Source organism: Pestalotiopsis fici, assembly GCF_000516985.1.
Source record: "Pestalotiopsis fici W106-1 unplaced genomic scaffold PFICI_Scf_4, whole genome shotgun sequence".
NCBI classification, from domain to species: Eukaryota; Fungi; Ascomycota; class Sordariomycetes; order Amphisphaeriales; family Sporocadaceae; genus Pestalotiopsis; species Pestalotiopsis fici.
Genome location: NW_006917094.1, coordinates 1,456,399 through 1,477,903, shown reverse-complemented (window position 1 = coordinate 1,477,903; position 21,505 = coordinate 1,456,399). Strand labels below are relative to the sequence as shown.

The window sequence follows — 21,505 nt, the reverse complement described above, 5'->3', positions numbered from 1 at the left end:
CTACTTCCCATAGCTATCAATGAATTTACCGCCCTTCCTTTTGTTGCTCTGCCGTCATCCTGTGTTTGCATTACCCCTGGAGATTTGATAATTTGTGCATTCATTGTAAGTAGTGGAGAAATGTTGGGCAAGGCTCGCGTGTTTATTACATATCTTGAACGAATATTCATACAAGTGAGCGAAATGCGCCGCGCAATCTAATAGAAATTTCGTGCCTCGCAACCAAAGTGATATAATACAACATCAGCTAAAGAAAGATGCTTCATTCCAACCATGAACATCCACCAAATAATGTTCCTCCCGCAAGGCTCCCAATGAGACTGCACACCCCAAGTAATGTCTCCGGACCATCATCCACCAGTTGTCGCTGTACTATTAGAGTTTGTCCTTTGATTCTTTGCAGCCAATGGAAACCGTCTTCGGCCATTGACAATCATGTCGTGGTTTGGCTTCTCGAGCGTACCGTAGATGTTGTTAAAGTACTTTGTTGGGTCGCCCACCGGGTCTGTAACGCGACGGCTAGCATTACACTGTTCGCAGACGACCCAGACAATTTTAGACTTGGGAGCTTCCGAGACTGGCGTTTCACGAGACGAGTTCCGGTTCTTCTCAATTGACAGCTCCGACGAGAATGATGATGTTCGGATTGGTGGCAGTTCAGGTTTAGGGGTTCTGCTCGTCGGACTACTGCTATTGCTGCTGTTACTGCTGGTAGAGGAAATAGTCTCGACGTAAGACCATCGCTTGCTTGGTCGATAATTGTCCGACTGATTCTCTTTTACCGACTTGGGGTGAGAAAAGCCTTGTTTTCCGATTCGTATAAATGGAGCCAATACAAGAGAAAAGCCTGCAAAAGCAGTCGTAGTGATGAATGTCTTCGAGTAAGACAGCATGGGGTCGTAATAACCATCGAAAGAAGTCCACACAGCGGTGGTGACTCCCAGCCCAAGTGGAAGACCGAGGCGCAGAGTGGTCTGAAGTAAAGAAGCACCAATGGAATGATGCTCCAGAGGCAGTACCGATAGGGTGTATAGCTTATCAAGGTCAGATGCAATCTAGAGAATAGGCTTTGGTCTTGCAGGCACCTACAGATCCAACATTCATTGTCCAGTCCATACCAATCGTGCTGAGAAGAAGCGACGGAAAGATGAGAGCAAAGTAGTTTGTCTCCTGGCGCAAGAAAACAAGCAGCAAGTTGCTGAGGACCGAGCACGATGCAGCTACAATGAGTAACACGGTGCCAGATGTTCGATCCATGATGAGCCCAACCAATGGGCTAAAGAATATACCCATCAATGCCTGTGGTAAGAGGCGGACGGCCACATCAAAGGGTTCTAATCCTTGCACCTTTTGCAAAAACATGGTGATCCAAAATACGGTTGGATAGTATGCCATTGCTGAAGCCAAGGCCGATACATTGACCTGGTAGCAAAATGTCAGATATCTGCAAGGTCGGTCGCGTCTCCATGGACCTACCAACAAGACACTGGTGTTCTCCTAGATAGCCGGCGGTATCATTGGTGTTTTTGCCGAACTTTCCCACATGATGAAGCTGCCCAACAAAAGAAGTCCCAGGGTCAGTAGAAGTATCACTGTCGGCGTCTTCCATGGCTGGGGTCCCTCAGGCCCAATGGTCAAGGCAACCGTGAACATTAGCACGCCGGTAACGAGAAGAAACAATCCCGTCCAGTCGAACCTTTGGAAAGCTCCTCCAATGTTTGGGATTTTCTTGGAAACCAGAACAAACGGACTGGCTCCATCGCACCGTTGAGCCCGCCGCAGTTTCGGGTTCGAGCGGGACTCGACAACATTGGGAACAATCCACCAGCTAAGTATCGTGACTAGGGCATACAAAATGCCTAAAAAGATGAACGTCGCTCTCCAACTGAAGCTTGAAGCCACTCCGCCGGTACCGAGGCCGCCCACAATAATCGCCGCTGGGTTTCCCATCAAGAAGGAAGAAAATACGATATTTTTGCGACGGGACGGCTCCGGGTAGACCAAGCTTAATATGCCGACGGCGATGGGTATGGTTGCAGCACATGCAAGACCAGCCAGGCCGGACATGATATCAACCACGATACCGCTGTTTGCAAAAGATGTGAAGGCAACGATGAGAGAGAATGCCGTAAGACTTAGAATGAGCAAATGTTTACGCGACAACACAGGGCAGACGTCTGCCAGGTGGCCAAAAGGGATGAGAAATGCGCCGGTGGTCAAGCTGTCATTTTTCGTCAAGATCAGGCGTATTCCTCGTGGTAGAAAGAGCACAACTTACCCAGACGCTCCGCTGACCCAAGCCGTCTCCGCCGGGCTCATGTTCAAGCTCTTGTTGATGTCGGCAGCCACGACGATCATGGAACGTTGAAGAAAAACAGATGATGCGGCGCCGAAGGCAATGAGAGCGACGAAGAAGCATTCGTGGACAATATTACTCAATACCTCCGGTCGGGTGCCGGGCGGCAGAGGGACAGGTTTCTGAACGTCTTCATCAAGACAAACGTCTTCGAGTTCTTCGTGAAAGGTGTCGGTAGATGAGTTCCAGGTCTTCTGGCTCTCGGGCTTCTCGATATCCTCGTGGGCCATCCTAGTGATAGTGGTGCAAGTGTTTGTCCCCTAAAGCGATCCAAAATGCGACCAAGAGATCAGAGCCAAAAAGCCAAGAAAGTGAGGTACTGGTGGTGCATGATCATTTGTTTTGGTTTGTATGTTTAGGTTCAAGTTCAGATGCCAAGGCAATGACACGAGCAAGCCCACATGGTTGTCTGTTTTGCTTCCAAGCTGATTCCAGGAAACTGCGAATCATGAAATGCTCAACATCCATATTGTCTTCTTTTGCACTTTCCCTATGATCAGGTCATGTGCACGGAGAAGAGTTTCCCTCCTTGATCAGGCCAAGGACGTCCCGTTGCACCGAGTAGGCGAAGATCTCGTCAGCTCATTCTTATCTTTATTTGGTGATTTCCTCTAGTTTTACATCGCTCTTTCTCCCAAGAGCTACAAAAAAGGCTTCTCTCGATTCCTATCGTAGGTGTATCGCTCTTAGTATCCGATTTGCAATGCGAAAGATCTTCAGGATGGGCAACTCACGTTTCTGGAAGATTCGGGCTTTTCTCTAGCTACCCTTCGAAACATCTTCTTGAGCTTCAATTCCAGATCCTTGTCCTCGGAGCCCTGATAAAATTTACAAACAAAGTGGCCTCCCGACCTCAGGGTGTCGCTGGCGAATTGCAGCGCAGCAAGGCACAAATCCTAAGCGATGCAAAAGTCAGCGAGAGCTTGGAGTTACTAGACCGGCGCCGTTTCTTTTCTCTTTTCTTTGTGCTTACCATACTGCCGGCATGATCCCGAAAGCTCATTCCGCTCGTGTTCATCATCCTGCGATACGGGTTACTCAACGTGTTACTGGAAAAACCGGAAGTTTGTGGCCAAGGTTCTGACATGTCGCTCAACACTACCTGTGGACATTATCAGCAGACTGGTCGGAGTTTGAATCTGTTCGTGTCATGGATCGCGCAAGGGGACGAGACTGACATCAACTAATCGACCCCCGTCGTCAAACGGCGCATGCTCAGCCGTGTCTGCCCGCTCGGCGTCGATATAACTGGGCTTGCCCTTGATGAGGGACTCGAACTCTGCGGCATCAAGTATGGTGCCCTCTTCATCTTCAGCCGACTTCCTATACTGTGGGGGTTTTCTAGAAAATTCTCGGAGGTACTCTTTGACCAGGTTCTGGACCGCCGGATTCAAGAAATTGCCCTGTATCGTCGACACGCCCTTTGGCGGCTGGGCGGGGATCAGGTCGATTCCGACGATTTGGCCGCTCGGCTTGGTGCGCTCCTGGGCGACCTGAGACCATGAGCCGGGTGCGTAGCCCAGATCAACCACCATTTGACCCTTTTTGAAGATCTTGTACCTTGAGTCCATCTGATATGCTCGTTAGTCATCATGACCTTGGGCTGCTCGTTATGGCAAGGGAAACCAGCTCGTGCAGGGTAGACGCACCTCGAGCAACTTGAAAGCTGCCCGGCTCTTGAGGCCCTGTACGCGGGCCTCGCGAGCAAAGAAGTCATTACCCTGCCGCTGCTTCCATCGCGAATTTGAGGACGAGTAGCGGGTACTGCCAGTACACGACGCGACTGGCGCGCAGCAAATGGGTCGTGCCAACGACAGGCAGCATGTCGGCGCCCTCAACCTCAGAAGCGCTCCATCGAGCACTAATGCCGTCCTCGGCAACCCCTTCATCCAACCAGTGAATTCAGAAAGCGTAATGATACGCTTTCCAATCTTGATTGATTTTATATGATAATGCGGTGCGAGGCTACGAAGACCTGGACTGCAAGTTTTGACAAGGTGCGCGGTCGATGCTAGGCTAGTTTCATGCACGTAACGGGGAGTTTGCATCAATGGGTGCGCAGCGACATTCAAGTATCAGCAGCCACCAAGAAGCAATAAGCAATGCATGAATCCGCGAATGTCTCATCATACCTACATAACAATACTCAAAAGGAAAGACGAAATATGCATCGAAAATTCATCTGTATTCCTACAAGGCTAATGCAATCATGGACCTCTAAAGCCAGCCAGAAAATGGTCCGTGTACCCTAACGCCTAAAAATGCAAAACAATCCCTATCCTGGAAACTCCAAATACATCTGGGTCCCCAGACTTTATGCGAGAAAACTGGCCCCTACTCCTCTTTTGTCCTTCTTGAGGGGTGAAAATGAAGCACCTGCAAACGCATTGCGCACACCATTCAGCGGCGCCCTCTTCTTTGCACCACCAGCCGTTGGAGCTTTGCTGGCGGCAGCCTTGGGAGCGGCCTCGACCACAGCCTCTTCCTCGTCGTCAAAGAGCGTCTTGGTAGATCCCAAGACCTTGCGCTTCTTTTTCTTTGGCTCCTCCTTCTTGGGTACATTGGATGTGTTGGCTGAAGATGTGCTGATATCCTGCGGCGAGGCAACGTCGAACTTAACAGACTGTGTCTTCTCGGCCGGCTCCTGATCGTTCTCCTGTCCTTCCTCGACCACCTTTTCCAGCGCAGGCGCAGCCTTGGGAGCCTTCTTCATGGCCGTCTTTGGCAGAGGCTGGGAGTTCTTCTTGACCGAGGGCGCTTCACCAAGTATCTTCTTCGGTCGACCGCGGGCCTTGGGCTGGAGCTTTGGCTTCTCGGCTTCCTCTTCTTGAGGCATGCTCGGGACTGGCTCAGATGGCTCCGCGTCGGCTTCGACCTCAGCAATGATGGGGACTACCGGTGGACTGACTTCATCCCGCTTGGCTAGCGGGATATAACTTTGATCGGCGGCATCGTCATCATCTTCCTGTGCATCATCACCTCCGGATTCCTTGCCCCGGTTAAGGAATGGTGTAATCGAAAAGGTGGACTTTTCTCCTAACAACGATGGCTCGACTACCTTCTTTTTAAGAGGCTTTCGGGGTTGATCGTCGGCGCTGGGCGTTGCAATCGTGATCTGGGAGAAGTCTGGTTTGCCAAGATCGTCTCCCTTCCTCCTCTTGAATGTCGGGCGCCCAACACTCTTCATGTTGATCTCCTCAGCCACCGATGTGTGGCCTTTTTGAGCCTTGCGGAGTTCTGATTGAGATTGCTTGAGCTGGTCTTGGAGCTCACGGTGCTTTGTCTTGAGCTTCTCAAACTTCTTTTCAAATGCATCGCTCCGCCTATTGGCCTCATCGACCGACTCACGCGCGCTCTCCCGAATTTTCTTGACTTCTTGCTGGGATGCCGAGAGCTTCTTCTCGACTTCATCAAGTTTCGAGCGCAGCTCATCGGCAACATCAGTGCTCGCGTTCTGCTCCTTTGTTTGTGTCTTGTGCGCCTGGCGCTTCTGGGTGCTAAGCTCTTCTGCCAGCTTCTCGGTCTCCTCTTGAGACTCACGAAGCTGTTTCTGAGCGTCCTGGAGCTTCTTACGCAGGTCCGACTGAACCTCGCGAGTGCTATCCTGATCCTCTAGCGCCAACTGGTGTGTCTGCTTCTCTTGTGCAAGCTGGTCCTCTAATCTTTGACGCTGGGCTTTTTCAGCAGCCAGCTCTTTCTCGGCCTCACGTAGTTGTTTGCGGAGGTCATCCTCAACTCGGTCCGTACTCTCGCGTTTCTTCATGGCCCTCTTAGTTGCTTTCTTCTCATTTGCGAGCTCAACCTCCAGCGTGCTGACTTGGCGCTCGAGGGCGAGTTTCTCGGCTAGAGTGGCTTGTTGATGAGCCAGCTGGGATCGGAGGTGTTCCAGCTCAGGTTTGAGAACAGCAAGTTCGCGGCTAAGGGCCAATTTCTCGGCCAACGCATCTGTCGAGTTTTGGTTGGCATTGTTCATTGCCTGGAGCTCAGTCTACATCAGAGTCGTCAGTAATTGATGATCTTATGAGATTGTATTGCTAGAAATACCTTGAGGTTTGAGAATTCGCGCTCTTGCTTGCGCAGCTGCTTTTCCTGGGAGCGGACCACCTGGATCTTAGCCTCCAGCTGAGTACCGAGATCTTCGCATTGTGTTGATAATTCCGCATTCTCGTCATTGCTCTGGATGATCTGGTCGCGCAAAGTTGTATTCTCATCGCGAAGCATCAGGATGCGCAGCTTAAGACGGCGCACGTCCTCGTCCTTGATCAAAAGGTCGGACTTGCTGGCGCCCTGTTGATGCTTCATCTCGAGTTCGTGCAATTGCTCGGTGCGCTTGAAGAGGACAAACGGTCAGCTATTGAGGGACAAACCATCGAGGGCAATGTGCCGTCTTCTCACCTGCTCTATAGTCTCCGGGTCGGTGTTTTCGTCACGGCCAGTGGCCTTACGAGCTTTGCTCATGGTGAAGGCGCGTTGATGTGAAATTCGGTGGGATGGATATAAACAAAGCCCAAATTGGTAGATAAGAGTTGTTCAAGACGGTCTCGAAGATGTCGAAAAGACAAATCAACACATGCTTGCAAGTGTAACCAGGCAGGGAAGATAGAACTATGATGAAGTCAGGGTTGCGGTGGTGATGGAAATGGGTCCGAGGTGAGGGCTCTGGCTTTAGAAGACGGGGGACCATGGACGTGTTTGGTGGGCGGCTGCTCAATCGAGTCGGGGTAAGTAAACACAGTTCCAATTTGGGACTGGTGTCGGAATTGGCGCCGGACCGACTTTGGCTACGTAATCCAGAGACACTAGCTAGGTACGTACCGCGACTTAGTGTGGAGAATCGGGACCCCTGCAGAGCCACGGTGGGTGACGAAGCTCCAGCCAAGAGTCCAGGTCCAATTGATTGAGGCCACCTTTGAAGTCCAGGAGCTACTGCTGAACCTACATTATACTCTGAGGAGCTTCATTCGCATCAGGACATCAGCATCCATTTGTTGCGTGGTCCTGCTCAGAGATTGTGCCCATCGTTGCACATTGCACTCAATTGCCCATCGACGGCCACCTTCCTTTCTTTTCAATCGTTCGCCCTTTGGACGCCGCCTTCACCATGCGCTGGCTACCCGTTCTGCTGTCTTTGGCCCTGCCCTTTGGGTCGTTCGCCGCCAAGAAATCAGCCTCCTCCGTCGACCGATTCGAGGAATTCCACACAAAGGCTGTGGCCGCTGCCACACCCATCAAACTCGATGACAAGGCCTACAAGAAGCTCACCACCGCGCCCCGCGACTACACTGCCGCCGTGCTGTTGACAGCCATGGATAACCGCTTTGGCTGCCAGCTCTGCCGCGAGTTCCAGCCAGAGTGGGAGCTCCTCGGCAAGAGTTGGACCAAGGGTGACAAGAAGGGAGAGTCACGCTTGATCTTCGGTACCTTGGACTTTGCCGATGGAAGAGACACCTTTGTTTCGGTATGAGCCGCCAATTGTTGCCCGACACCTTCACTACAACAAACCTGCTGCTAACTTGCGGTTCTAGCTTGGTTTGCAAACCGCTCCCGTACTTTTACTCTTCCAGCCTACCACTGGACCTCATGCTGTCTCGACCGTCGAACCCCTTCGTTACGATTTTACCAATGGGTGAGTTTCCCGTGGCAAGGCTGTCTGAACGTGAAGCATACTGACGCTGCCAAGACCCCAAGTTGCAGAGCAAGTCCACAGCTGGATCGCCCGCCAGATGCCCGACAGACCTCAGCCAGCCGTCAAGCGTCCCATCAACTACATCCTGTGGATAACCAGTACTGTCTCGTTGCTCGGGGCAGTGGCTGTTGGCTTCAAGGTCTGGCCATACGTTTTGCCTGTTGTCCAGAACCGTAACGTTTGGGCCACGCTTACCATCATCATGATTCTGGCCTGCACTGGAGGTCACATGTTCAACCAGATCCGCAGGGTTCCTTATGTTTCTGGAGATGGAAAGGGTAACATCAACTACTTCACCGGCGGCTTCCAGAACCAGCTGGGCATCGAGACTCAGATCGTTGGCTTCATCTGTAAGTTGCATACGGCATTCGTTGGCTTAGAAACATCTTCTCACATTTCATCAGATGGTGCACTGTCGTTTATGGTTATTGCCCTTATTCTCAGAGCCCCAAGACAAGCCGACAAGAACTTCCAGCAGGGCCTCGTCATTGCTCTGAGTGCAGGTGTCTTCCTCCTCTATGGTGGACTCCTGGCCATTTTCCGCATCAAGAATGGTGGCTACCCCTTCGCCCTTCCCCCGTTCTAAGCTTCTAGCGGCAGCGCAATTTGTGGTAAGAGGCGTTCTCCAAAAGTAAACCAAAAGAAGCTCCAGATCACCAAAGGGAGCATTTTGTCACGTACAACAAAAAGTTACACATGTATATAGAGTGTTCGATATGCCTTTGCCAGAGCACAGAACTTGGGCAAGGTTGAATGAGGAAAGACGGTGCAATATTGAGGACATTTGATCTTCCTCGCAAATCTGAGCCAAGCCTATCCAATGTGACCACACCTCCTCGAGAAGTCTTGGGTGGTTGCAGGAGATGGGACAACCTATAGTCATGAGATGCATTGATTATGCTTGCCGAGGCGCTTCGGAGCTGACATCCGAGATCAAAACACAGAGCAGCCGAATGGTATCATACTATATCGCGACGCCACATCGTATGGACCTCATGGTGGCTTTCTTTCCCAATTCCGATGATCAGTTTGCCGAGGGCTTTGCCTCCTCTTTGAGCTTGGTCGATTTTACCCGAATGTTCTGATTTGCTAAAAGTTGACCTTGATTGCGGCTAAATCGACATGCCAAGATCTACATTTATGTTCCGAGAGTATCTTGCGCGCATAAACTAACTTTATTTGAACGTTTGCAGGCCAAAGATACGGATTCCCATTGCAAAGTGCCTTGCGGCTAGCCGCTGCCTCTATCGCAGGCGGCACTTCGTACAGCCTAAGCGTCTTTACCTGAGCAGTAGAATGAGCAGGGTCCGATTCATGAAGGACACTTTGGACGCTATATCTCACTTTTGGCAGAGACTATTGATCAGAATCGGAATATACTATTTTCCTGGCCTGGGCTAATTATTCAATAGGCATGATTTGGGAACTGAAAGTGAATGGACTGCCATTTGCTGCCAAGAAGTCCACGAAGTCAATGCGATCTGGTTCAGGGTCCATCACCAAAGGTTGTGTACCTTACCATACAATGCTACCCCATGGTATTGCCGCTAGATATCCTGCGCGTTATATTTCAATAGGACCGACACAAGGGTACTCAGGTGACAGCCGATGATCCCCCATATTGAGAAAATGGCACAGCCAAGAAAGAAACGACCCGAGAGGACACTCAATATAGAATGCCCCCACTAGCTGTATGCCGCCTTGCCTCAGTGGCTACCGAAACTGCCTCAATTCGGAGTCAGTATACCGAAGGTATATCGCAAATTGCGGCCCTGTGTTCCTGATTACCGTTTCTAGGAGATGTTCATTCCGGAAGAACCTATTGGTATACACGAGTGGCAATGGTGGCAAGAACTTCTCGCTACTTTCCGAGCTATTGTGTTCATGACGGAAAATCTCCTGGTATAAGAGGAGAGGAGCCCCCATTGTCAATATGATCTCCTTTACCTAGCACCCTCACGCTCTCTAGATAATTCTCTCCTCTTTTCGACCTGGTCTCTATCCAAGATGAAGGTCACCTCTGCTGTAGCGGCTTTCGCCGCCGGCGCCATGGCCGCCCCAAGCGGTGATGTAGCCACTCCCGCAAAGAAGGTTGCGAACCGTGCTGCTTGCAGCTCGGCCGTCACTCTCGATGCCAGCACCAATGTCTGGAAGAACTACAAGCTCCACGCCAACACCTACTACCGCGACGAGGTCAACAAGGCCGTCGACGCCATCACCGACTCCTCCCTGAAGGCCTCTGCCGCCAAGGTTGCCGACGTCGGTAGCTTCTTGTGGATGTAAGTTGCCAAACGGCCATGCTTGCGCTCTTTGGACTTGCCAAAGAGTATAGAGATAGAGAGCTGACTCTTGAAAAGTGACACAATTGCCAATATTGCCAAGATGGCTCCCGCCATTGCGGACACTCCCTGCTCAGACATTCTCGGTCTCGTCATTTACGATCTCCCGGGACGTGACTGTGCTGCCAAAGCCTCCAACGGTGAACTCAAGTACAGCGAGATTAGCCGTTACAAGTCCGAATACATTGACCGTAAGTTGCTTTTTCATATGACTCCTTGGATGTCTCCATTCCGTCAAAGCCCTGTCCGTGGTCACAAACACAAGCTCAATTATTTCCTAACAAATTCATACAGCCATTGTCACGATCATCAAGGCCAACCCCAACACGGCCTTTGCGCTCCTGATCGAGCCCGACTCACTGCCCAACCTGGTCACCAACTCGGACCTGCAGACGTGCAAGGACAGCAAGAGCGCCTACGAGGAGGGCGTCGCCTACGCGCTCAAGAACCTCAACCTGCCCAACGTGGTCATGTACATTGACGCGGGCCACGGCGGCTGGCTGGGCTGGGACGCCAACCTCAAGCCGGGCGCCGAGGAGCTGGCCAAGGTGTACAAGAACGCCGGCTCGCCCAAGCAGGTGCGCGGCTTCGCCACCAACATTGCGGGCTGGAACTCGTGGGACCAGAGCCCCGGCGAGTTCGCCGACGCCTCGGACGCAAAGTACAACAGCTGCCAGAACGAGAAGACGTACGTGTCCAAGTTTAGCGCCGCGCTCAAGACGGCCGGCATGCCAAACTACGCCATCATGGACACGGGCCGCAACGCCGTCACGGGCCTGCGCAAGGAGTGGGGTGACTGGTGCAACGTCAACGGTGCCGGCTTTGGCGTCCGCCCCACGGCCGACACGGGCGACACCCAGACCGACGCCTTTGTCTGGGGCAAGCCCGGCGGCGAGAGCGACGGCACCTCGGACTCGAGCGCCACCCGCTACGACAGCTTCTGCGGCAAGGACGATGCCTACAAGCCTGCCCCCGAGGCCGGTACCTGGAACCAGGCCTACTTCGAGATGCTTCTCAAGAACGCCAAGCCTGCTTTCTAAGCTGCTTTTTTCTTATCCTTTCACTCCCAGCTCATTCCCTGGCAGAGGTTGTGTCACCTTGGCGCAATGCGGGTGTTATTGCTTCTTCACCTCAGTATGTACATACGATGGGTATTACAGAGGAGGGCATCCCCAGTTTATAAGCCCCAACTTTCGCTTTGGAACAATGTATAGCACAAGATATATGTCAATCAAATACGCATTCTACGTGTCTTTGCTCATTTGCCTTGATGATCGGAAAGGCCATGTTGTGATAATTTCATCCTTGATTGTGCTTTGCATTGTGCTTTGCACATTAGATCAGCGACTATTGTGCTTTCTCCTGGGAATAAATATTTTGTTAGGTGACCTGTAACATACCTACTCATCACAAAATTAGAGGCTAAATAAGAGCACGATTATGAAGCGTCATCAATTCAATGTAATGTGTGTTTCTAACGAAATATTAACATGCGTATCAATCACAATCGAGGTAACATACAATTTCTATTTTGACTAGAATTTGCTTTTCAGATTGGACTTATGCTACTACACTAAAGCAATATCAAGCTCATTTCAAGCCCAAGTCCTTGGCCAATTGTCCCTTGGTTGTGGAAGGATAGAAGTTCTTGTTCTTCTCAAAAGTCTTGACAGCCAAGTCCCTATCCAAGGCCACAAGTCCTCTGTACAATGGTCGCACAAACTTCATGCGACCGACGCTGCCTAGCAATTCGTCAATGCCGGGGAACTCGGATCTGTCGCCGGCACGTAGAGCAATTCCATAGTATGCCGACTTCAACTCGACATTCTTTGAGACACTGATCTGGTACGTGCTGCCAATCAGTCGAGACTTCTCAACCGAAATGGTGGGGGTGAAGCCTTGAACGGTTTGCAGGAAGACCAGGACTTGGTTTGCGTTGAACCCTTCAATGTCTTTGATGTCTGGCTTAAAGTCCTGCTATGAAATTAACATCTGAACAAACGACCAGCCAGGGCGATACATACGTCTTGCTTCCACTTTTCAGCCAGAGCGACACAGCTGTCGACGTAAGAAGTGTCAAATTCAGGCTTGGGTGGCAATCCAGGCTGGTAGAAACGCTCTTCCCATGGGATCTGCGCAATCTTCTCCTTGATCTCTTCATTATCGTAGGCATTGAAGAAGTCGAGGAAGGTCTGCTTGAACTCAAACGAGTCAAGACTCTTGCGGGCCCAGGTCTTAAAGTAATGAGGGATAAACTTGTCAAAGTGCTCTCGTCCTACCAGCTTGTCGAGATACCACAAGAAATGGAAGCCCTTCTCATAGGGTACAGTGCTAAAGGCATCTTCGGGATCCACGCCCTTGTGGCTGATGATGAGCTTGGTAAACTCGTGCTCGGGTCCGAGCAGCTTTACAGTATCCTCTGCCGTAAATCATTAGTCATGCCATGTGGAGCATGTTTATGTCTCATTTATCTCACCAAGAGATTTCCATCCAATGATGGCAGAAAAGTCAAACTGCGGAGCGCCATGAAGAGCTGCTCCAATGCGTCGTTCTAGGTAGGTGGTCCAGCCCTCGTTCAGCCAGCTGTATGCAAGGTCAGCGTCTGTCTAGTCAGAGTTACATCGCAGAAACGTACAAGTGCTCCCAACTACAGCTTGTGACGAGATTGCCGCTCCAGCTGTGGCTAAGCTCATGGGCAATTACGTCGACGTTCTGTCGGTCACCGCTGATGATTGTAGGTGTCGCAAATGTAAAGATTGGGTTCTCCATGCCTAAAAGGGTTTAGAAAACGTGAGGAATCTTGTGATTTTGTGGAAATGGCCTACCTCCGTAAGCGAAGCTTGGGGGAAGGACCAGTACGTTGTACTCGCCCCATTGGTAATCGAAAACGAGCTTCTGTGCAATATCAAGGAACTTGTCCATGTCATCCTCCAGCTCCCATTGTGCACCCTTGATGGCCTCTGGTCCGGCAGCAACCACGGAGTTCTTGCCGATGCGGGCAGTCTCCAAGTCACCCGAGGCCAGAGCAAACAGGTATGAAGGAATGGGCACCTTTTGCGAAAACTTGTACAACGTCTCACCCTCGCCGGTGGCACGTGAAGAATCGGGGACGCCACTAGCAACGACGGGGAGGGCCGAGGTGATGTTGAAGGTAAAGGTAGACTTGACGTCTGGAGTGTCCTGGCAAGGGAGAATGGATCTCGCGAGAATAGCCTGGCACTGAGAGTAGACATAGGGGTGCTTCTTGTTTCCCGTCTGCTCGGGAGTCATCCACTGAAGACCGGAGCAGTCTGCGGTAGTCGCAACATCAATGTCCAGCGTGACAAACTGACCCTTGGCGCGGCCATTTGGAACGGCGACGCTCAGAGGGGAGCCAAAGGGCTCGACTCTATCCTTGAGCTTCCATTCCGAATCTGACGAGTTGAGCTTGACCGAAGCCACGTGCAGACGGTTGGTGTCGAGAATGATCTCCTCGCTCTCGTTGTCAGTCAGAGACTCGAGGTCGAGCTGCACGGAACCCTCGAGACGCTGCTTCTCAAAGTTGATGTGGAAGTTGACGGTGGTGTGCCGAGTCAGCCAATGGTTATAATTGGACAGCGTGTTGGGGTCGCGCACTGCGGCAGCCATGTTTCCAAGGTGGTGGTGTGTGGAGCTGAAAGAACGCCTCTGTTGGTGATGAGCTGGAGCTAGAGCTGGAGCTGAAGCTGATGAGGCTGCGGTTGAGGCTGCAGACGAAGCGCGTGTCAATTGGGTAAAGGACGGGCTCCGGAGGGTGATGTGAAGACTCTTGAAGAGCATGTTGCTGTTGCTACCGCTGCTGTTGCTACTACTGATGCTGCCCCTCCTCGAGATGGTTTGGCCCCTCATTTGGCGCTCATTGAATCACCACCCAATCGGTGTCTCACAAATTAGGTCCGCTGGCTGTGCAGATGCGGTTGCCCGGTGCCACAGAGAGGAATTTCGCGATTTCTTCCTTCCGCATTTGAGAAAGACGCCCCATCGCTAAAGTTACGCGGGATCCGCCGATGATTCGCATGCCCAATAGCTAGCTTAGTCCAGCGCTATATTCATGCGTGTTCGGGCGCTTGCTTGCCCCGCGCGCCGACGCCGACCGTAGGGCCGCAGCTTGCCGCAGTCTCTCTGTATGTATGCACTATACGCTACCATTAATCACGGTGATTGTACAAAACTCACACGCTGTTACTCACAAACATGACATTGTTGAAAAAGATTTAGTAGTTTCGTGGCAAAAAACACACCGATCATGGTGTCACTCAGACTCAACGACGTAAAACCTCCTTGCTATCAGATTTTGGCGCATTGTGGAAGAGACTCCGCATAGTCACGGCCTACAAAGATGGTCAAACGGCGATGACCTCAAGCCCTCTCCAGAAACAGCAGGTCAACATCCCCGGATTGTTGCCGCATGCAAAGAGACCCGGGTGTGATGAAAGAGGTTAAAGGGTCCCCAAAATACCTCACTGGCAGCGTCGGCAATGCTTCTTGGACTGCCAGGGCACCCAAGCCAAGCTTTCGGAGGGCGGAAGAAGCAATGGCGACTTCAAACGAAACGAGCCAGTCAATTCACACAATGATACCAGACGACAAAAGCTCAAGTTTTGCTTCACCTGAGTGGCAGAGTCTAGATGCTCGAAACAATCCAATTCCCACTCTCCACCGGTCTGGTTTGTGCCTATCAATGCCGACCCCGGTGCACTGGTTCCGGGGCCACTGTTTCTTACGGAAACAACTCGAGACTTGCCGAATCATGCAGATATCATCACAGCCACCGTTCGCATGAAAGAAGCCTTGGAAACAAAAGTCTCACGCTCCCTCACCTTTGCATTACAACGCCAGGCTCGGCTCGCAGCAGCGAGAGGAGGAGAGACAATGCAGAGGAAGGGTCAGTATTAGGCGATCCCAACAGTCTGGTATAGAAAGGATCCAGCTTACATAGTAATTTACCAGACTATGTACGATGTATACTAATTATGCGTTATTGTTGCATGCAGGAACCGACATCAAGGTTCGGACGAAAAATCTCCAGTTGGGAAGATTGATTTGGGGTGTGCTGCGGCTTACTGGGTAACAAGCAAAAGCCGTGGGCCGAGCAGCCCCGAGCAGGATGATGATGATGATGATGATTATGAGGAGGAAGGATGAAGATGAAATCTCTGCATCGGTCGTAAAACCCAAGTCTCCGTGATGACCAACCCCCCATGTTCTATGTAACCTGGTATTGCTACACTACAGTAGGATACCTGGACTTCCCCCCGAGAGAGAGAGAGAGAGAGAGAGAGAAAAGAAAATGGTGACAGGAAGAGAGTCCCCGTGCAGCGTCGCGTTACAATCGGTCACTGTGACGAGGAAACAGCGCTTCCATTATGCGTATGCGCGGCTGCCGTCACCCGAGACAGACCTCAATGGAGTTGATGAGAAACATTCCATGTAGTGCAAGCGGTGATGCTCTGACACTTAAAGACTATAATGTATAATATGTGCTGTGACGGGCACGGCATCAATGGAATTTCGCTTTGCTTTTCGTCTTCTTCTTCTTCTTCCGCTGCTGCGCCATGTTGGAGCTGGGGCAGAAAGCATGATCTGATAAGTCGAGATGCCCTAGCCTGTATGTGTTACCTATTGTGTTGCCTTGCATGAAACATGCAGCTTGGGGGTAAAAGCTAGTGCGCATGCATTATACATGTTTTAGCCCCGTTGACTGTGTATGCAGCCAGTCAGATATAGACAAGAGTGACATTTTATGTTACTCCTGGAGTGGGAAAATTACCCCGGCAGACATGCGGAAAACCAGAAGCATAATTCTACGATAATTTCTCCGCATAGTCTATGCTGCTATGCTTTAACATGCTTGCACTTCGGAGTATACATTGAAGTTGTGCATGAATCTGTACCAAATGTGTTGGTGGCAGTTTCGATAATCTAGAAGGAAAGGGAAAAGGTCCTCGCTTCGAAACTATAGTCTTAATCGGGGTAGTCAAGCCGCGATCCTCTCGGTCAAGCTATATATGACATTGCAACATTGACCAAAGCCCCCAAGCTCACCCGCGCTGCATCAACTAGGGGAGTCGGTTTCGAAGAAGCAAAAAATAGATTACAGGAGTCAGGATGTGCCTTGTTTTTCAAGAGCGACTATCAATGGCGACTCAAGGAACTCCCAAACGAAGAACCAGCAACATGTTTCTATGGAAAGGGTTATCAGACGGGCGGCGGTCTCAGCAGAACCTGGCGACCCCGCCTTTAGCATGACCGTTGCTCAGACTATACTGTATACCTACGGTAGGTTCCAGTCCAAGAAGACTGATAGAGCCAATCTCTATCGATTTGGCGTTATGGGAGTGATCATGCAAAGCAGGTATTGCATGTAAAGCACGTATGTGATGCGTGGTGCAGGTATCGTGCATCTATACCGGGATGCAAACTGCAGCGGCCAGGTGATGAACCAAACTGGTCCCAAACTATGGGAAGTCGAATCCCTTGCCATTCAGGGTCAGAGTGCCTGCATGAATGACCTTGACCTTGACAAGATGGGGGAAATGCTACAATGAGAGTCATAACTCGCTGCTTGCTGCGGTCATATCATCTGCGGACATTACGAGAGAAGGAAAAGCCTGGATACGTTTCCGGTCTGCATAGGGACGAGACGGACACCTCCCAATGCTCACTGGGCACCCCGGTCATGCCCAAGAAAATCTCCTTTCTATGGATTTCGAAATTTTCTGGGCTGCCTCTCTGATTTCTCTCTGGCAGTCTAGGTGGGTGTGATTATTGACAGCGCGATGGCTTGATTCTCGACTGCTCTGGCGGGTTTGGTTGAGGCCCAGTGGAGTGTGTATCAACACGCATTTAGTAGTCAAGGCCGAGACGTGTTTTCAGATTGTTTTCCTCCCCTTCGGCACTCGGCAGCAATCATGCGGGTGAGCCAAGAAGCATTTCGAAAAGAGGGGACCAATTCTCGGTGGATAAGGGGGAGAAAAAAAAATCGAAATAGCCATGAGGTGAGGTTGTAGTCACTAATGGTGCTGATGGCTTGGAATGGGGAGGGGAGGGGACTTGAGCTCTGTTACATGGCAGGACCCTCGACGAGCTTAAGTTTAGTCGTTTGAGATCCAGCCCAGTGGAGATTGGGCGCTGGGCGGAGGGGGAAAAAGAACAAGAAAAAAAGGGGGTCCTGATTCATGAGGATAGCTTTGTATGGTCGGTAAACAGAGGTTGCTATTATCTTTGAGGTTTCGAATTGAGAAATTGATGCAAATGTTTCGGCAGCGGCCCAGCCGAATGTTGAACAATGTTTTTGAAGCAAGTGTGAATTGCGTAGTAGCTACTCATATGGAGTCTATAGCTATAGCTATGTCAAGGTTTACAAAAGGACGACAGTTGTGACAGTGCCATGTTCCATACAGCATTGTCGAATTCCGCAGTGGAACTCATTTTGACCCTGTTGAGAGTGGAAACTGAGGTAATGTGTAACGGTGAATGGAGAACAAGCTTACCCAGATGCTTAGTTGACAAGACATATAGGCAGTTAATTAGATAGACGGCTCACTTAGCCATGACCCAGATATATTGGTCTGTGTGAGGTGTAGCCTAATCGCAACCTGTCAATAAAAAAGTTGATACAAGTCCGTCTTCTTCCGCTTCCGTTACACCAAGGCTTTTCAAAGGCTCGAAGGTTTTCTTATACATTGCTGAGTTGTCAGTGCGTGTCGATAATGGTACGACAGATGCACGCTCATATTCGAATCGTCACATTGCGAATCGTATCGTGATAATTACATTACTAGTCATGCAATACCAAAAATCAACACGGACGTTATAGAAAGAAAAGAAACATGCGATCCCGGAACGAGCCGCATTAGATGAGATAAAACTCTCCGAAGTCTAGATTTAGAGATGCCCCGCAACTTGCGAGCCTAGACAGCAGTAATCACCAACAATCATGTTCTGATGTCTTCGGTGATGTGCATTTCGGCCGAGCGAAGATATAAAATATAAGAGCTCTCTGTGCCTTTTTTTCTATTTATTCCGCCGATGATGCTCGCTTAGTGACTAGTAATTAAAGCTTGCTAATTTTACGAATCGCTTTCCGAAAATGTTCTCTTTCTTTTCGTATTGCCTGCTAGTTTCTGTCCTGTGTCATTTTGCCCACTTATTGCTGACCCCCCGACATGCCCAATATAGGTGGAGTTTCTCCAAACAAGGTTCCTCAAACATCCCAAGGGTCCCATTCCGGTGGAAACAAGCAGGGCTCTTGTGACGAGACAAACTCTGGTTACCTAGTCTCTGGGGAGGCTGCGCTAGGTTCAGGTGAAGTTCGGCCGGGAGGAGAGAGCTGAGAGCAAGCCTAGCAAGCGTCTCTTGTGTTCCATGGTTCCTTGGGGGGCAGGAAGCGCAGGGAGGGCACACATAAGCTTTGCCGTAGCGGTCCGTCGCCCGATAGGTCCGCACCCTCGTGGTCTGCCCAAACCCTTGGCTTCCCGCCAGGGTAGCCAGGCTTATAGCGGCCGATATTATGAATGAAAACCTCGAGGTGTGCAGAGATCGCTGCAGGTGCCAGATCCATATCATATGTATTGGACCCCCGCCTGTCAGGGGAAAGCGGGGTGAGAGCAGATGCTGGTTTCAATGATTCAGGACCTCATCGCGCACTGGAAATTAGGACTGCAACATTATTTAATAAGCTATGTGGCTGGACTCGGTGCTGTCCATTTCGACGTAACATTGAGTATGACTCGTGACCGTTCAAATTGTGACCTGGGCCATCTGCTACAAGGAGTAATGGACTAGGGATAAGGTGTGTGATTACCTGATCAACTTCTTGGACAGCAAAATGGCTACTGCATGGTTGATCTATCTGATAACCACGCAAAACGGTGCAGATAGAGAGGAGTGGCAGGCATTGGGTTGTTGATACCTAAACAACTTGCCAGCTCGACCCCCAAACATGATTCAGTATTCAATTGGTGCTGATCAAGTTGATCTTCCATCCACCGCGGAGAATCCAACATGTCCATGCGGCACCTGGGTGTGCAGAAGACAACTGCCGCCCGTAATACTCCTGAGGCAAGAGGATGCCGTTCATGCAACGCATAACTTGGGCATTGCTGTGACTAGCTCAACTGCCGCAGGATGCCGTAGGAGGATGGGTTGCTTCATGTCCTACAGAGTACTCAATGTAGAAATGATCCAGTGAGGCCAGACTCCCGGCAGATCGTGGGTTGCAGTGATAGATGCGGAGATATTGCATTCGACAGGAAAGAAATGAAATCACCTACCATGTTTTCTTTATTCTAATAACAAATCATGGTGAGGAACGGTCGAGACTCGAGAGCGGTGTGACGGTTGTTGAGGAGGTCTTCTGACATACTGTGGTAGAGCTAGCCGTGACGAGGTCGACAACACTGGGAGCAATGCAACCTGCGTATCGCTGGGTGTTTGCACTTGGACCGGCTCCTCAGATAGGCATAATGTCTGCTGCTCGCTCAACCTCGTCTGTCCTGCCCGCTCCCTGAGGACCAAGGCGACCGGCTATATTTGTGACAATGTGACGCTCGGTGGCTGTCACTGAGGCAGCAATGAAATGGCATGAAATTTTCCTGCTATCGCGCAACGAGTATAGTGCTCAGACAGGAATCCTTGTTTCGAAGCTGTACCAGTCAAGCAACCAAGGGCAATGACAAAGCCAAGTGATCTCCGTATCGCAGCCTTGGCATCACCAAGCTTACATCGGCAACAGGGCAGGAATGAGGTTAGGCCATGATCTATCATGGACGAAAAGAACCATGGTGGGCTGGGTTTGGTGCTCTCTCTCGGGAGACGGCAAGCTTTCTTTGGCTTTGGCATACCGAGGTGCTGGACGGCTGGGTCTGGAAGCGAGGGAGGGACCCCAACCGTGCCAAACAATTAGTGCAGCGCAAAGACCTTGCTGAGGACTTGCTTGCTCGCTGGAAGCCTCCATGTCTGTGAAAACGGTGCGCCTGGATGGTGTCTGATAAGTTCTCCCGTGGTCTGTCGCAAATTAATGAGAATCGAAACCCGTCCAGATCGTTGGTAGACTAATTAGCCTATGTATGGTAATGTAATGTATTGATGTGAGCTCTGACCTCCCCCGCCGTCACCCGCTGTGCTTGTGCTGTGGAGGGGTTACCACCAGCTGCGGCCGCTGAAGGAGCGCCAAACAACGCCCAATCCCCATTCTGCGGAGCGCCGTCCGTCGGCTCTTCCCCACACCCTTACTCAAATGAACAGAGAAAGAAAGCTCCCGTTTTCAAGAAGATAGAGTCACAGAGCAAAGAATTGCTTCTTCGGGCTATCAGAGTCAAAATACAGAATAGTGCTGCTAGTATCATATTACCACAAGGTTCAAGCTGGTAACTTGTGTCCAATGTACTACGCTTTATGCACCAATCCGTAAAACTCATCAAGGACGGGTGACCCCCTCTCAAACATCCGTTAGAGGCGGTAGCTTAGACCTCGAGGCGCTTATGCATTGAGTTGTGAAGTTCAGCGCTGAGAACCGCCAGACCAAAGATGGATGATTGCTCCGAAGCCATCACTGGTCATTCTCTTGTAATGCCTTTTCTTCTGATGTCTGGAAACGGTAGTGGCGGAGATAGGTGATGGCTAGGGACCAGTACTTGTCATGCCAAGTTTTACAACGTTCGCTGGCTCGGGTGGTGTAGCAATCTCATGACGGCACCGTACAACACATAGCGCGTGCTCCGCCCTATAAACATGACTACTATTCAGAGATAGGTACAAAGACATACAGGATCGGCCGGGCCGTACCACGTCCGCCTTGACGTATATGTAACAGTAACATAGTCTTGGTGACGTGACGGAGGCTCCAATACTATGTAGTAGTGCCCCAGGCTGGAAAGTAGATTGTCGAGAAAAGAGTTCCCAACGCCAAAGGGTTGGGGATCGTGGCGAGGAGCAAGATGATATGACATCAACCCAACCAGCCCTCAAACAAACCCTTCTTCTTCCGTGCACTTGAAGCATACTATTGCCTTGAGATTGCCACAATGACCACGACGTCGTTCGATGCGCCACACAAATGACATAGGCGTACCAGATTGTGTGGCTTTCCTCTGACAAGTTCGG

At 50.8% G+C, this 21,505-nt stretch overlaps 7 protein-coding genes across 7 annotated transcripts; 2 read left to right on the top strand and 5 right to left on the bottom strand.

The window, feature by feature from the left end:
- Window positions 1-350: 350 nt before the first annotated feature.
- On the bottom strand, window positions 351-1,395 carry PFICI_06432 (uncharacterized protein; the record flags this gene model as incomplete). The annotated part of the gene is made up of 2 exons (XM_007835013.1): window positions 351-1,034; window positions 1,090-1,395. The coding sequence occupies 2 exons, from the start codon at window positions 1,393-1,395 to the stop codon at window positions 351-353; spliced, it is 990 nt and encodes a 329-aa protein (XP_007833204.1).
- Window positions 1,396-1,497: 102 nt separating this feature from the next.
- PFICI_06431 (uncharacterized protein) lies at window positions 1,498-2,586 on the bottom strand (the record flags this gene model as incomplete). The annotated part of the gene is made up of 2 exons (XM_007835012.1): window positions 1,498-2,221; window positions 2,279-2,586. 2 exons carry the CDS (start codon window positions 2,584-2,586, stop codon window positions 1,498-1,500), a joined length of 1,032 nt encoding a protein of 343 aa, XP_007833203.1.
- Window positions 2,587-2,950: 364 nt separating this feature from the next.
- On the bottom strand, window positions 2,951-4,245 carry PFICI_06430 (uncharacterized protein; the record flags this gene model as incomplete). Its single annotated transcript, XM_007835011.1, has 5 exons — window positions 2,951-3,022; window positions 3,091-3,252; window positions 3,330-3,458; window positions 3,535-3,927; window positions 4,006-4,245. 5 exons carry the CDS (start codon window positions 4,243-4,245, stop codon window positions 2,951-2,953), a joined length of 996 nt encoding a protein of 331 aa, XP_007833202.1.
- Window positions 4,246-4,670: 425 nt separating this feature from the next.
- On the bottom strand, window positions 4,671-6,814 carry PFICI_06429 (uncharacterized protein; the record flags this gene model as incomplete). The annotated part of the gene is made up of 3 exons (XM_007835010.1): window positions 4,671-6,344; window positions 6,401-6,685; window positions 6,752-6,814. 3 exons carry the CDS (start codon window positions 6,812-6,814, stop codon window positions 4,671-4,673), a joined length of 2,022 nt encoding a protein of 673 aa, XP_007833201.1.
- A 643-nt stretch (window positions 6,815-7,457) lies between these two features.
- Window positions 7,458-8,628, top strand: PFICI_06428 (uncharacterized protein; the record flags this gene model as incomplete). The annotated part of the gene is made up of 4 exons (XM_007835009.1): window positions 7,458-7,814; window positions 7,882-7,982; window positions 8,037-8,392; window positions 8,447-8,628. 4 exons carry the CDS (start codon window positions 7,458-7,460, stop codon window positions 8,626-8,628), a joined length of 996 nt encoding a protein of 331 aa, XP_007833200.1.
- Window positions 8,629-10,049: 1,421 nt separating this feature from the next.
- PFICI_06427 (uncharacterized protein) lies at window positions 10,050-11,421 on the top strand (the record flags this gene model as incomplete). Its single annotated transcript, XM_007835008.1, has 3 exons — window positions 10,050-10,321; window positions 10,400-10,572; window positions 10,676-11,421. 3 exons carry the CDS (start codon window positions 10,050-10,052, stop codon window positions 11,419-11,421), a joined length of 1,191 nt encoding a protein of 396 aa, XP_007833199.1.
- A 550-nt stretch (window positions 11,422-11,971) lies between these two features.
- PFICI_06426 (Leukotriene A-4 hydrolase) lies at window positions 11,972-14,179 on the bottom strand (the record flags this gene model as incomplete). Its single annotated transcript, XM_007835007.1, has 5 exons — window positions 11,972-12,355; window positions 12,406-12,800; window positions 12,858-12,964; window positions 13,017-13,152; window positions 13,207-14,179. 5 exons carry the CDS (start codon window positions 14,177-14,179, stop codon window positions 11,972-11,974), a joined length of 1,995 nt encoding a protein of 664 aa, XP_007833198.1.
- Window positions 14,180-21,505: the final 7,326 nt, after the last annotated feature.